At 43.2% G+C, this 15,013-nt stretch overlaps 1 protein-coding gene across 1 annotated transcript in view; it reads right to left on the reverse strand.

Moving 5' to 3' along the window:
* Nucleotides 1-15,013, reverse strand: part of LOC126547867 (netrin receptor DCC-like) — a 150,312-nt gene that overhangs the window by 55,497 nt on the left and 79,802 nt on the right. The window contains exons 5-6 of the mRNA XM_050195893.3: nt 12,327-12,377; nt 2,025-2,294 (exon numbers count right to left, since the gene is read on the reverse strand). Of these exons, the coding sequence (XP_050051850.1) occupies nt 2,025-2,294; nt 12,327-12,377 (321 nt within the window). The remainder of the gene's footprint in view (nt 1-2,024; nt 2,295-12,326; nt 12,378-15,013) is intronic.

The following is a 15,013-nucleotide window of genomic DNA, read 5'->3' on the forward strand; positions in this document are numbered from 1 at the left end:
GTGTTCTATTTTATTCTGTTAGATCTACCCTGTTGCTCTTTCTTTCCGCCCCTTCTTCCTATCTTCCATTTCTGCGTTAGTATACTTATCGACTGGTTTCAGCAAGGTTGTCCGAGCAGCATATCGTGCCTTGCTTTGGAGGCGTGTTTCATCGGGTCGTCTGCGCTAGCAATGACTTCAATTTTTTTTTAATGACGCAGCATAACTACGCAGAAGAATAGCCATATTATCAAGAAAGCGATCGCCAGCAGCTGGTGACTGTGCATCTTAAGCTCAGGATTTACTAGCATGTGAAGTTGAGAAACCACTTTCCTTGAATGTGCATGTGCGTGCAATACGTAACTAATGTGTGTTATCTGCTCTCTTATATATTCTTCAGTGGACAATTGCGCTGTCTACATGTTTTTGGTAGAAAATTATCTGATCCGTAAAATATTGTAAACAACGAGTTAAAGCATCATTGATGCCAAAGATGACTTAGCAACATTCAGTGTTTCAACTACTAAATCTTCAATCAGTTTTCTGTATTTTGTTGAGGCTTAGGATGCATCGATATTACTTTAGTGTTGCACGGCCTGCCCACCCACAATGACTGTGTGCTTCGGTGCGGCGGTGAATGTGGACTGCCTTATAACATCAATAAAGGTATTATTAATATTATCCAGTGCAGGTGCTTATCTTCTGCCACAATAGCATTGAAAATAAACACTTCTTTTTCAGACATCTGGTACGTACTTTCGTCGTACGCGTACTTCAAAACTTGATGCAGTTAACTATGCGCAAACGAAATATAGATGAAAAAGAGGATGCAAATTGACACCACTCCGCCCAGTGAAAGCATTCTTTTGATGATTGCCTGTGAAATTGATTAAAGGAGTACACTGGCGGAAAGGGTTTTTCATATATAGCTGCCATCTCGGTAATCACGGTATGGGGCATCAGTTTCCTGAACGCGCAACGAATCATCAATTACATCGTCTTTTCATGCGATCAAATTCAAGATACATGCCATGTATAAAGCTGCTTCAAGTGTGCCGAGTCGCTGCGTGGGCTTCTTATCAGAACTGAAAATTTGAGGTAGTGGTCCCGTTAAATCACAAACCGCTTACGCACTGGTCAGTCAACCACGTACAGGTACAGTCTCAAGCCACACCGCGACCGCCTCATCGAAAGCTGAGCACATTGAGCAATCGAAAGGATAATAGGAAAGAAAGGTATCAGGGGCACTCCACATTCCCAGGGAAACAAAAGCAGAGGACGAAAAATATCCAATTTTGCACGTCAAATGCGGAGAAATGCAGAGCGAAGGAGGAAAGAAAGGCCGATGTGGCAACGCGCGCCCAGGTTTCGGGCTTGCTATAACTGCGCTACTCTGACAGGCGTCAGTGGTTTGAGAAGCTATGTGAACATTAACTACAATTTTTTTTACTGTACCACGAAGCAACGCTCCACTTCGCGCATGTTTTAAGTTGGTCACATGACAAAAAATGCCACAATTAGTGGTTTATTGGTCGTTAGAACTGGGGCTCCACATCTTGACTATAGATTTGAGAGCCATTTAATCAAGCAATAAAGTGAGAAACGAAATATTTGTGTCAGTACTCCGTTAAGGCTAGGGCCCTGAAGTTGTTGCCAAGAGTTCGCAGACCAGCGCACTTCTCTGGTCTGTCGTATAGATTTATTATGCGCATGCCCCAACGAGTACGTATGCCGATGATTGTCGTCTTCAATGGGCAGTTTGGAGAACGACATTTCGTGGCTTCCACAAGTGTTGCTCCGGTGTTGGGGAACTCGAATGCACCCATTACAAGATACGTTATGCGAGACATGCTAATATCGTTTTCTTCATCGCGTTCAAACTGAAACAATAAATACATCGAATGTTCACATGACAGCCCCATTCAACACTTTGGATGGCCGTCGTAGCGGATGCTGTCATGCGTTACTCGTTGGTTGTTATAACTATCGGTTGATGGCGTTCAACGTCCTTAAGCAAAACAGAGACTATGAGATTCGCCACTCACTTGGTGCGTTAGCAACCCGCGTGGTGGACACAAAAGGGCTGCAGACGTTCTGCGAGGGGCACCACTGCACAGAAATCGTGTAGTTCTCCGTGGGGTCCAGATCTTGAACGATGGCCGAGAGCGCATAGCCAACGTTCAGGAAGCGCTGCGAGGTATCAGTGTTCTTCACGCGCACACGGTACTGCCCTCCTACCACGTACGGCGCCAAAGGACCCCACGACAGCAGCACCGACGTGCTCGACAACGGAACCGCTTGGATGCTCGTAGGGCCTGCGATACAGCACGATAATTAAGTGGTCATTGGTAACGACATGAGTGCAAAAGAAATATGCACTCTTTGATCTCTGTATGCGTGAGCAGTGTGGCTCGTGGATGGACGGACGGACTGATTTATTGATTGATTTTATAACCATTTCTCTAAAAACAAGGTGGTGGGGCCACCAAGTCACTATATTTACCCTTTTGCTACGTTTACCTTTTGGCCTCTAAGATGCGAAAGTGGTGTTAACAAATCATCCAAAATATTGCAGGCTCTGTTAAGATCTCTCGTAAGACTTGAACGGCGAAAGCCTACTCTTCCTCCTCTTATCATTCACCTTTTTTCTCTTTGCCTCTTCTTACTACCAAGCATTTTTAGTCATTTGTAATCAATTGTGGTCATTGCAAGCCGTCGTTAGACATATTTGTCGTTCCGTAGTTATTACAAGTCATTTCAGTCATTATGATTCATTACTGGTCATTACTAAGCATTTTTAGTCATTTCTAATCAATTGTCATCCTTACAAGTTGTCGTTAGACATATTGGTCATTTGAATGAATGAATGAAATAATCAATCAATCAATTAATTAATTTCATCTCTCGTCCGAACGAGGGGAGACTGGAACTAAAGGCACGAAGGCCTGACAGAGGTCCCAGACCCCACAGTTACAACAGCGGTTATAATCAGTACAAATGAATACATATAAAACGTACATTTCGCACAAGAGAACATAATTTAACAAAAATGATAACATTTGTTCATTGGAATGAGGAAGCCACATAAACATTAGCACAAATGCTATCTATACGCACTCTTTGTTAGGTCACACAAGCATACATACAGATTCAATAAAATGAAAATATCAATAATTAGTGAAAGCAAACGCCATCGGCGAGTAATAATGCACTGAGCTCTTTTTGAAGCTCTTTTCTCCTACTTTGTTTAATATTTCTATCGATTGAGATATGAATGTTTGTTTTCCATAATTTGTTCATTTTCGGTAACTGTCTGGTATTCCGGCATAGTGAATAACGAGATAGGTCATCATTGTTTATTTTGGTAAATAACTTTCGTATATGTACGGTGATCAGACGCTTCTTGTAATATATTCTGTCTGCTCGAAGAAGGGAGTAGAGGTGAAATAATGGAGCTGTTTCAAGGTCTGCAAAACGGCCATGGTAATAGCAGCATATACGAAGGATTCGTTTCTGTAAAATAATTAACTTGTAGTTTGTTTTTGAAGGTGTTCCCCAAACCAGGACCCCCTAGCAGAGTTTAGAGTAAAGAAGAGCATTGTATAACTGTTGTTTGAGCCAAAGCGGAATCAGCTGGGTTATCCTGTTAATGATACCGACAGATTTAGAAAGGTCATTGCATAGCATCCTTATATGCGATCCCCAAGATAAATTTTCATCAAACCATACGCCTAAGAATTTTTGTTCTTGGACATGGTTAATTGCCGTACCATTGAAATAAATGTTAATGTCATTGGGTATGTTCTTGTTACGAGCCCTGAATAAAATCTGTGTTGTTCTTGCAGTATTTAATTCAACTATTTTCTCTCAGCCAAACTGACATGCGATTTAGATATGCATTAACGCTGACAGAAAGTTCAGAAGTGTCATTGGATCTAAAAAACACGTTAGTATCATCGCCATACATTGCCTAGTCAGGTGAGTCGGGTATTAGTACAATATCATTTACATAAATTAAGAACAATAGCGGGTCCAGTTTTGAACCCTGAGGCAAAATGTTTTATAGGCAAAATGCCAGAGGCAATAGAATTTATCTGAACAAATTGGTTTCGATTCGTTAAATAACTTCATTAAATCATTAGCGACGCCGCGTTTTCCGTAGATTTCTAGTTTATGTAACAATATTTTATGATCGATCGAGCCGAAACCCTTCCGCAAATCTAAAGAAAGACCAAATGTAACCTTCTGTTTTTCGATGTTCTGAATTATTTTATCCTTGATATCTAGAAGGGCTTGCTCTGCTGACTTATTCTTTTGCAAACGGTATTGGTACTTTGAGACTACATTGTGTTTAGTCAGGAAAGACCACAGCCTCTCAACCGCGACGCTTTCCAAAAGCTTTGAAAGTATATTTAAGACCAATATTGGTCTAATTTGAGACTTGATCTTTCGCACCACCTTGATGGATTGATGTTACACGAGCGGTCTCTAGCGCTTCTGAAAAAAATCCTGAAGATATTGACAAATTACCAATATAAGATAGAACGACGCTTACTTCGCTTGAGAGATATTTGATTGGCTCCGATTGAATTCCATCAGGTCCTGCCGAGGCTGTGCTCTTCATTTTGTCTATCAGAATTTGCGTCTCAACGCTATCTGTGGGTTGCAGAAAAGTGGAGTTAGTCACCGGCGGGATATCTATCGCATGAACCACTCTTCTTTCGCCTCCTCTCGAGGTACATGAACCAGCCTGAACAAAATGTTCGTTCATGCTCGTCATTTGACTTTTGGTCAGTTATGGTATCTGCGACGCAATAGTCGACTTTCTACTTGTTATTTTATTCGCTGCATTGCGGATCACTTTCGGTTCGTTATGTAAGCTAGAAAACAGCTGTTGATAGTAATCTTGTTTAGCTTTCTTGAGTTTGCTTTGCAAGTGATTTCTGAACTTTAATATCGCCAACTGTTCTTGATTACATGTTATTATGAAAAGGTGGTACATCGCGTTTTTCTTTTTAATGTCATTATACAAATGACGGTTTATCCAAGGTGTTCGTACTTTCTTATTTCTGCTTCGTTCATATCGTATAGCGGGAAAGCCGATTCATGAGAGGTTTGTATGCTAGAAAGAAAAATGTTAAAAGCTGCGTTAATATCACTTTCATTGTAGACCGCCTGCCAGTCTATAGCTACAATTCATTCCCGAAAGTGTTGTAAAGAAAAATCCTTTATAATTCGACGATAACAAGGTGCCCGGGTAGCGCGGTTGTTGATAGTGCAATTGGTAACAGAAAATAGGGGTAAATGGTCACTTATATCACTTGTAAGAATTGCGGCAAATACTTCTTAATGTAAGTTTGTAACACAGATGTCAATCGATGTGGCGCTATTCTCTGTAACTCTGCTTGGTAATTTAATGTGGTTTGTGCAGGCGTGGCAAGCTAGAATTGATTTCAGATGCCATTCCCATGTGTTATGTGAGCTTATGCCTATGTTTAGATCTCCCATGATTATCACAGGTTCATTGCTGGAACAGGCATGCGGTAGCAACGCGCGTCTAAATAATTAAAAAGAAACGTTCTTTTTCGCCAATAGCAGGACTATATATTACCGATGCCATGGTCTTTCATAAATATACACTAAGGCAGTCTACGTGTTCAGTAACTACAGAGAATTCTTCCACTACAATAAAACGTAATCTCTCTTTTATGTACATAGCTACACCACCTTTCATTCTAGTTATGTGCAGCGAGCGATATTCATCAAAAATAGGTATGTGGTCGTTTTGTGATAGCCATCTTGCCGTGAAACATATAACATCAAAGTTATTTTCTATTGACGACATTATATTGTGAATTTCGTCTACTTTGTTCCTTATACTCCTGGCATTTATATGCATAGTCGAAAACCTTTTTAAACCTGTGGTTTCTCTGTTGAGACGAAGGATATCATAATAAGTGTCACTGACTAATTCAAATCCCATCTTAAAGGAATTTCAGTCATTACAAGTCATTTCAGTCATTATTAGTCATTACTGCTCCCTAGTACGCGTTTGTCATTTGTAATCAATTGTGGTCATTACAAGCCGTCGTTAGACATATTGGCCATTCCGTAGTCATTAGTAGTCATTACAAGCAATTAATATTTATTATTACTAATTACTAGCCATTTATAACATTTACCAATCTCTATTATAACGTTATCATTCACTAACTGTCACTGTCAATCATTTTTCATTCTTCAATCTGTCTTCACATGGCGTGATGACGCTTCGGCGGACACACCGGCGGTCAGGTCTGCTGACACAAACGTCACCATGAGCCTAGAAAGGCTGTAGCCTTAAAATAAAGTACTGTAGTGCTCTGGACAGTCGTGTTCTGTTCGTTCCGTGCGTTCAGTACATTTATGCCACCAATTCTCCAGTTGCCGTTTACTATATTTTACACAGCGTGTGCGGATCCCGATAACATTCAAGGTGTCACACATAACGGCATCCACGGCAACAGAACTTGCAGCCCTCCGTGCCTCATCAACTATGTCGCTGACCAACCAGCACAGAAATGGGTCGTGTTTTGCGATTCAAACGCAGCTCTTCAGAGCTAGAAATCTGTATGTACGAGGAGATGTATTTTAAATAAGAGAAATTAACCAACATGCTATGGAAAAAAGAGCACGATACCAACTGTCAGTGTCTTCCTGATCATTGTGGCATCATCGGTAACGACTGCACTGTCAAGGCTGCCCGTCAGGTCACGAAGGCATCCAGGCGTTTACAATTTCACTGGTGGAAACGGACGATGGAAGAGAACTATGTTTGCTTGCTCTCACAGTGACAGAAGCTTTTTCGAGTTTTTCGAGCGTCTCTAATTGCCGCCTACGTAACGTGGATATGTTGTTATGGGTGAACATGCCAACCACAGGCTCCCCATCGGCAACGCAACATTGTGCTACTGCCTGTGGCTTGGTGTGGCATTCACGAACGCTTATTCTTGCACTCTTAGAATCACCAATACGTCAACGTGTAGACACTTGTTGGTCTGAAATAACTATCGAACACCTGTTGGGCATTTTTCCTGTATACGAGGTCCAACGGATCTCTTTACACATGGCACTTAGCTGACTGGATTTTTTCAGGAACGAAAATTCTTAGACCCTGGCCACATTCGTCGATGGCGCAAAGATCTATTCTTGCGCTCCTGCAGTTCTTGAAGAACATCAGCCTCAGTGGCCGATTGTGGTCCTGCTGTGCATCCTACTGTGTGGGCGCAGTGCTCCCTCTCTCCATCTTTCGATTCTACCTTTTTCTTTCCTCCGATGTAGGGAAGTAAACTGCATGCTCGTCTGGTTGACTTCCCGGCCTCTCTTCTTCTTGCTTTATTTCTCTCCACAGCGGGTTCATTCACCTTCCTTTCATTATCTTAAACATCCAGGGCCTGGGTCTGGGTGACTGCGTCTTCATTTATTTATTTACCTCTAGATTGATAACGTGATATGCTAACAAAACAGCCATAACGGCGCCTGTACTATTTTCACACGCTACTCATGAATAGTCCATAACTCCGCGTCCTCAGACACCACAATCTGGCTTCGAACAATCAGGCACTCTAATTACGATAAAGCTTTTCTGTTCTGATTTTATTTATCTATTGCTGTTGGATATAGCTCCATTGCTTGCTTTCTCTACATTCATGGCGCCTATCTAATATGCTGATTATGCGGCTCCGTCTTTACGTTAAACGCTATTTTCCTTGCCACTGCCCGTATTGATAATGCAAAGTTAATGGGTTAGTTCCCAACTTGTTTTTTTCTCCTCTTTGAGTCGAAGTTACTTTTATACATGCGCCCAATTATCCTAGCCGCCCATCTATTGTTCCTTCATTATCCTCAATTCCTTTTCGAAACGGGTTTTGCTCTGAGCCTCCCGAACTTGAAAGTAACCCCAACTCATTCCTCCCAACACCAATCGTTTGTAGTTTTTTTTATTTCTTTTTCTTCTTATTCAAGAGCCCCTAAAGCTGGTCTTCCAACATGCATTTGATTAATCTCTGACCCACAGTAGACTTCGGACTTTGAAGGCAACACCGAATTTACAAACCTAAGTCGGGAAATGATGATTCCTTTCCACCGTCCTAGCACTACCTCATACTTGTTGTGTCCCCGTATCGCGCGATGTTTCATTATGGCCCTGTTTCTCTCGCATTACACTTTGAGTGCTGATATCTCGGTATCGCGTTTTCCTGTGTTGTGACTGCCTGATTAGTACGAAGGTTGTGGGGTTCGGTTCCCACCGGCGGCAAGTTGTTTTTTCATCCACTTTAATTTCCATTAATTTATCGTTTCTTCATTCCATTTATTAAGCACAAGTACTTTTTCCTATGTTGTCCTTGGTGTCAGTGTTTGTTGGCTTCTCATGATATAACTAATAAATATCGGGCCCCTCAGTTAACCCCCTTTCTTCTCGTTTATTGCCTGATTAGTAATATCACTAGGCATCATGGTTCTTATTTTTTCCCCAGTGAACTTAAAACCTAGGCTGTGTGGTGCAGCGCGAAGCAGGACAAGGAACACAGAAAAACAGGGACAAGCGTGAGTCCCTTGTCCCGCTTGGCGCTGCACCACACAGCATGATGCAAAACCAACTAGCCTAAACCATCAGCCTTAAAACCGAGGTAACGTTAGAATAATGCCTCCTTTTCTGTCATTGTCGTTGTGTTGCTCGGTTCAAAACTCACTAAAAGTTTGAGCATCGCCATTGATCATCCTCACAAATGTCTGCCGGAAGCTGAATATCTCTTTGACTACCCACTAACATAATAGCGTCATCGGCTTTCAATACTGTCAGATGAGTCTAACAGGCCAGGATGAAGACAGACCAGGTCTCGTGTGGGCTAAAATAAACCTTGCCGCCTTCTTACACGTGTGCTGTGTGGCTGTCTATTCCTGCAATACCTGAGCGAGCTAGGGAATGTTCACTTGTTTATATATGAAACGTTAGTCCTATTTGACGACGACTTCATTTAGTTTAATTCATGTCCAACTATTCTCTGCCCAGATATTCATAATCAAGTTTGACCCGTAGTCAGCTAATTTCGCGCAGGGTTGTAGATCTCGACACAATGTCGAGCCCCCAATGGGAAGCCGCCATTGGCTGGTGAAAACAAGCAATTACTGATTGCTTCCTTTTGCCACGCACACGCTTAAAGTTAGGTTGTGTCGAGACCCACGCCCCTAAATGCAAAATTAGCTAACTGGGTGCAAAATTTTAGGATAGGTATCTCGGAACAAAAGCGTTCCAGGAGAACAAAAAAGTGAGGTTGTCCACAAATACGATCGTCTTAACGTCTCAAATATATACATACACCTTAATCGTGATTGCAAAGAAATTAATTAGGAAGTTTCTGTTAAATACCTGTTTGGTGACTAATTTGTTGCGAAAATTACGTACGCCAAAGTGCATAAACCGTATACGGAAGCAGGTTTCGCGTAGCTAGCATAGCGTTTTTATTAAAATTAGCGCTAGTTAGTCTTCGATGACCCGGTGTAGTGCTGAAGCGCGGAGGTTCATCGCGGCCCTATTCGGCGTGGGATGGGCTGCTTGTGAGCTCACGCGAGGCATCGTACCGTCGGAAGTGGCGCGTAATGCACAGCGTGGCGTGCCACCAATCGTATTCATTTTCTTTGGGGGTGTGCCAGTATTGAAATGTATAATACGAATCGAATGGTTCCAAATAACTTCTGCTATATGAATCGTATCCGACTCGAGAGTTCACTATTTGAGGTGACCGAACATTCGCTTCTTTAGCATATGTAAGGCATGCAAACACCTATTGTAGTCTCGAGGGAGGCAGCAGTGGATGTGAGGACGGTTTCGAATGGTTCTACACTACAGGATAGCTACGGTTGTTGCGCATGGGCTTTAGTTCATGAGTGAACGCACGCGGAATACAAATTCTGCGCAATAATTTATGTTGAATTCCAATGGCGGAGTCGGAGCAGCCGATGGACTCCGCGAGCGAGCACTCGACTCTGGCGCAGAGCAACGCCTCCAGATCCGCGAGTGGAACACAACTTGCGCCGCCGGAGCAAGGCGGAAGTGGACGTTCCATCACAGAGTTACCCAGGATACCTTGCGTGTTGTCATTTCCTTCCGCTGTTTGCTCCCAGCACCGCCGCACCGGTCACTTGTCTCTTTAGCGCCGTTCACCTGTTGTTTTTTTTAAAGTGCGGAATCGATATCTCGCCAAGCATGCAGCAGCTTTTGCTTCCTCGCGAGTCGTGACCAGTGGCGCCTCCCAGCAGAGAAACGTGGTAAAGGAAATACGTCCCGCAGAGTTCCGGTCCACTCCGCCGATTTCGGCGGAGCATCTTTTTCTGCTCCACGGACTGACTCCCGCTCTGAATCCCCTCCGACTCTCTCATCGGAACACCTTACTCCCGCCCTCACCCTGCCATTGGAACAAACTTGCTCCGAAACGAGCAGAAAAACATGCTCCGACTCCGCCATTGGAATTCAACATTAGTCATTCAATAAGAATGGCTCGCTTCTAGGCTGTATGCCATTTCATTCCAATTCATTATCTAGCCATTCTCACCATATTATTGCATCTCTTTAAAACAATGTGCGATGCTGCAGTATCGCATTTTTCACCTTTAGTGAAGGACACACAGTACGTACACCCGGCTACAAAAGTTTACCCACCGCAGGATCTTAGAAAACGTTCGATGCCCGAGCAGCCTGTCGCAGTGGGCCAGTAAAACTGCACACGAAAATGTTAGCATATTCTAGTTGAGGCCCGAAATGCAAATAGCAGGCTGCGTTGTGAGGTTGCAGATATATTCAGCTTTTTCTCAGATTTCATGGTACGTAATATTTTGTGGCCAGCTGTACATCTAGCTACATGCTGTTCCCTTGTTTCATTATTGTCATGGCGATAGTGTTCAGATAATTAAAAGCCGTTTATCATTTACATTCTGCTCAGTTGTCCGGACGAGTAATAATGAGTGGTATTACATGCATGCGTCAAAGTATATAAACCTGATTTCTTTTTTTTTTCCCCCGTCGTAATGCCATAGCAGCTGTGGTGTTGCGCTGCCAAGCACGAAGTCGCGGGATCAAATACCGGCCGCGGTGACCACATTTCGATGGAGGCGAAATGCAAAAACGCCCGTGACTCGTCCAGTGGGGGCGCCGTAAAGATCCCCAGGTGGTCAAAATTAATCCAGAGTCCCCGCACTACGGCGTGCCTCATAATCAAATTGTAGTTTTGTGACATAAAACCCCAGAATTCCATTAGCTTTTCTGTTTCTTTTTTTTTTACCTACCGTATTCCGCGAAAACTTCATATTGCATGTTGCTTTAGAAATAAGACAGTATTCGATATCCGATCCGATACTCAAGCCGGTATTCGGTGGTCTTATTCCTCGAATATTTGTATCCGAGTCAATTCAAATATTTTGCTATTCCAAAACCCCCTAATATTCTATTATAGGCCCTCCTTTACCTGTGGTTTCGACATAGCCGCAGTCTAACCGATTCACCCAAATCCCGGAAACAAGCGCCAGAAAAATTGTGCCGCCGCCAACGCGATGACGACGCGAACAGCAACACGACCACGACACTCTCACAAAGACAGCACGATGACGCATTCCAAGGCGTAAGCAAAGGTTACGAAGCAAATTATGTTTCAAACTCGTCCTGTCACAGAAACACATGCTCCGCTACAGCGTAATGGAAGGAAGGAACGGACATAGGTAAAACCTGTTTCGAGCTCGTAACTGCTACCGCGTTAAACAGAATGAGAGAGAAGCTACTAGACCACAGCCAGCCACAGACTGCAGCGCAGCGCTCTTGCACGTATGCATACTCTCCTCGTTTGAACTAGTGAGCCCGTAAGTATGACATTGAAAACAGGCATCATACTCTCAGTTGAATATACGACTCAATACGAAGCCGTACGAACCCGTTAGAATGGTTTCGGCAAATGGCACTTCTGACAATTTTACAGCTAAATGATAGATTTTCTCAGTGGAATGCCCCTCAATCTGCCAACAACTAGACGAGACCCGTCCACGTGATCCATGCGTGGTATATGCAACGTAGATAATACAAGTCGCAAATCCCTTGAGCAACCGTCGCCGCGTTGTACGAGACGTAACGCCTTCATTTTAGGTATCTACCCTGCGTGTAATATAAAGAACTGACGAATAGGCATTAAATCGCATCCGTCTGTCTCGCCATTGTTCACGTCGGGGGGATATAAGAGGTTGAGCATAACAGATCATCAATTACTTCATGCTACAGTGATTACAACAGTAAGGAAACAAATCCTACGGATATTCTTACTTACCATTGAGAACGCTTTGGGGAGTACTTGAAGTCGCGGGAGTCGTGGGGCTCGCTGAAAGTAGAAATAGTGAAAATTATTGACTTCGCTTACGCTATGCATGCCAAAAACGACGAAGTGCGGTTTAGTTTTCCGCACTTTCATGCAACACTTACGCAACACGCCAAAACTAGGACACGTTTAACTAATCGTTTTTTTTTTTCTTCGCAGCCGTTTCATATCGGAAAGCGCTATTTTACCCCCCACCACGGGCCGCTTAAAGGCTGCCATTAATTTCACTGAGACCCCGTAGTGCGCAATGCATCCTAATTCAAAAAGCCATAATGACTAAAATACCCACTATGAAGATGTTTGAAAGTTTGCTGTTGGGCTAGTTCGCACATGGTGTCTAGAACGAAAATATTGTCTTAGAATGGAATCGTTGTTATTCTAGGTATTATTTGCAAAAATGGGCAGGTTCAGGAAGTGACATAGTGTATAACAAAACGACGGAGTAAAAATATATACGACCGAGCTGATTTACCTTAAATTAAAGGTGGGAGAATATTCGCAGTTTCGAATACGAATCGAATATTTAACGCTAACTATTGGTATTGGTAAAATTAACTATTCCGAATTTTCTAATATCAAAACTAACCAAATATTTCGTAAAAATCGACAGTTAAAGTCTGCTTATTCTTCTCTAATGTATCGGAAACTATCAAAGGCGAAACAACGTCAAAATTTTCGAACCAATCCAGAAACAAAATTGGCGACGCAAGCTTTGTTTCGGTCTCGCGCCGAGACCCTACATGATTACCTGTCTTATTAATTTTTTTTTTGCTTGTATTCTGTCATTTCGTGTTCCTTGCAGTCTATTTATGCCGCAGTTTTGTCTTTTACGCTACAACCAGCTATGTTTTCCTCGTAACGGATTCTTTTCTATGCGTCTATGGCGTACAAGCCCTACAGGAGCCTTTTCTTCTTCCAGAACTTCTAATCTTTTTTTGAATAACCATTTATTTAGTTCTTTTCTGGAAATCTAGTCATACAGCAGCCATTAATTCTTAGAAATCTTGCTTGCAACCAAGCTCTAAAGATGTTGAGATGCTATTTGTGCAGTTTCTTTTTATGCCAATTACTATAGTCGTGTCTAAAACTGATCGTAACTGCGCTTGATAGTTGGTGTCTTTTCCATTTCACTAGTCAATACGAGCGTGGTACCTAATCGTGCCAAAAATAAATATTTCTGCTGAAAACATGTGCTTCTGCGTGTGACTATTCAGTTTTCTATTTGATATTCCACCCTTACTATTCGTGTTCGATTCGTATTCGAACAAGTTGATATTCCTCCACCTCTATTTATAATGTTATTCGTGGTATACAGGTGCTTGCTTTGAAAGACCGGTAAAAACAAGACACAAAATGTGCTCTGAGGGCAGATGGGTGAGCTTCAAAAAAGACTTCCAGTGATTCACGGGTATGAAGCGGGACATGCCCAGCAATTAAGCGCGAAGGCCAAGCGAACGACGCTCTGAGAAATGAGACGAGCTAGAGTCAGCACTCATCGGTCCAGCTCCGCAGAAGGAAGCCCAGATAATTAGTGCTTGCCGTTAATTATTGTTTGCGGCACCGAGGCAGCGCTCGTTCATCGCACGCCACACTGGCTCCTCAGTTCATGACGCGCCGCACTGCGCAATCGAACTTGGATCCCGCAGCGTCCCAGAAGTTTGCGCAGAATGTTACGATTGACGCTTTGTTCCTGTAGGTAAAGTCCGCCGTTGTGCACAAGGCCCTCTGCAATGCCACTTCTCAAGTGGCGGTACACTTCGCTTCCTAACGCTCGCTGATCATAGACCAAGAATAGCGAACGCGGACACAGCACGCGACAGTTGTCGCTACGGTTTGTTAGGAAGCTCGTAATGACTGTAGACGTCCTAATGAAGCGTCCGGCCGTGTGCTATCAGCGATGTCGTAACACCCTGCCTATACGGCGCCTACTTTCGCGCGCCGCTTCTTATCAGACTGATGGTGCCAAATGGTACACCGGAATACTAACGAACCTTTTCCCTCTTAGGGACGACCAATCTAGCAAACAATGAGAACAAAATGCGTCACCTTCACGATTTGCGTGCGCGGGCGCGCGCGCGTGTGTGTGTGTGTGTGTTTGCGTGTTCGTTGGTTAGGGCGCGCGTGTGCGCGTGCATGTGCGTGTCTATTTGAGAAAGATTTGTTTAGTTCCGTTTTGCTTACGACCGTTGCTGCTTAGCACAAGCACAGAATGTACCATAAGCGTAAATTGAAACGCGAAGGAAAAAAGAACATGGGAACACCTGTTCTTTATAACCACAAGGCATATGTGAGATTGTTCTGTTGCCGGTTATTAAGCATGGCGTGGATCAAAATGAACATTGTGAAGCTTGAATACAGGCAAAGCTGAAAACGCAACAACTCAACCTAGTCTCTTGCAATTAGATCACGGTTGAATTTAGGCTGATAGTGCAGGTGTCAGGTCATGAGTAAGGTGCAAGCTTGTACATTTGGTCCTGGCCCTATTGGTTTTCAGTGTGGAAACTAACGAATCGGTAAAAATGAAGACCGAACAAGCAAAACTCGGCGACAGGCTCGATGAAGTGCGTCTCAAGTCACGCGTAAACATTTCGCGCTTAAAAGAACATTTCGAGAAAAACATAGCAGCACCAGCATCACTG

The sequence above is a fragment of the Dermacentor andersoni genome, chromosome 1, assembly GCF_023375885.2.
Source record: "Dermacentor andersoni chromosome 1, qqDerAnde1_hic_scaffold, whole genome shotgun sequence".
Classification (NCBI taxonomy): Eukaryota; Metazoa; Arthropoda; class Arachnida; order Ixodida; family Ixodidae; genus Dermacentor; species Dermacentor andersoni.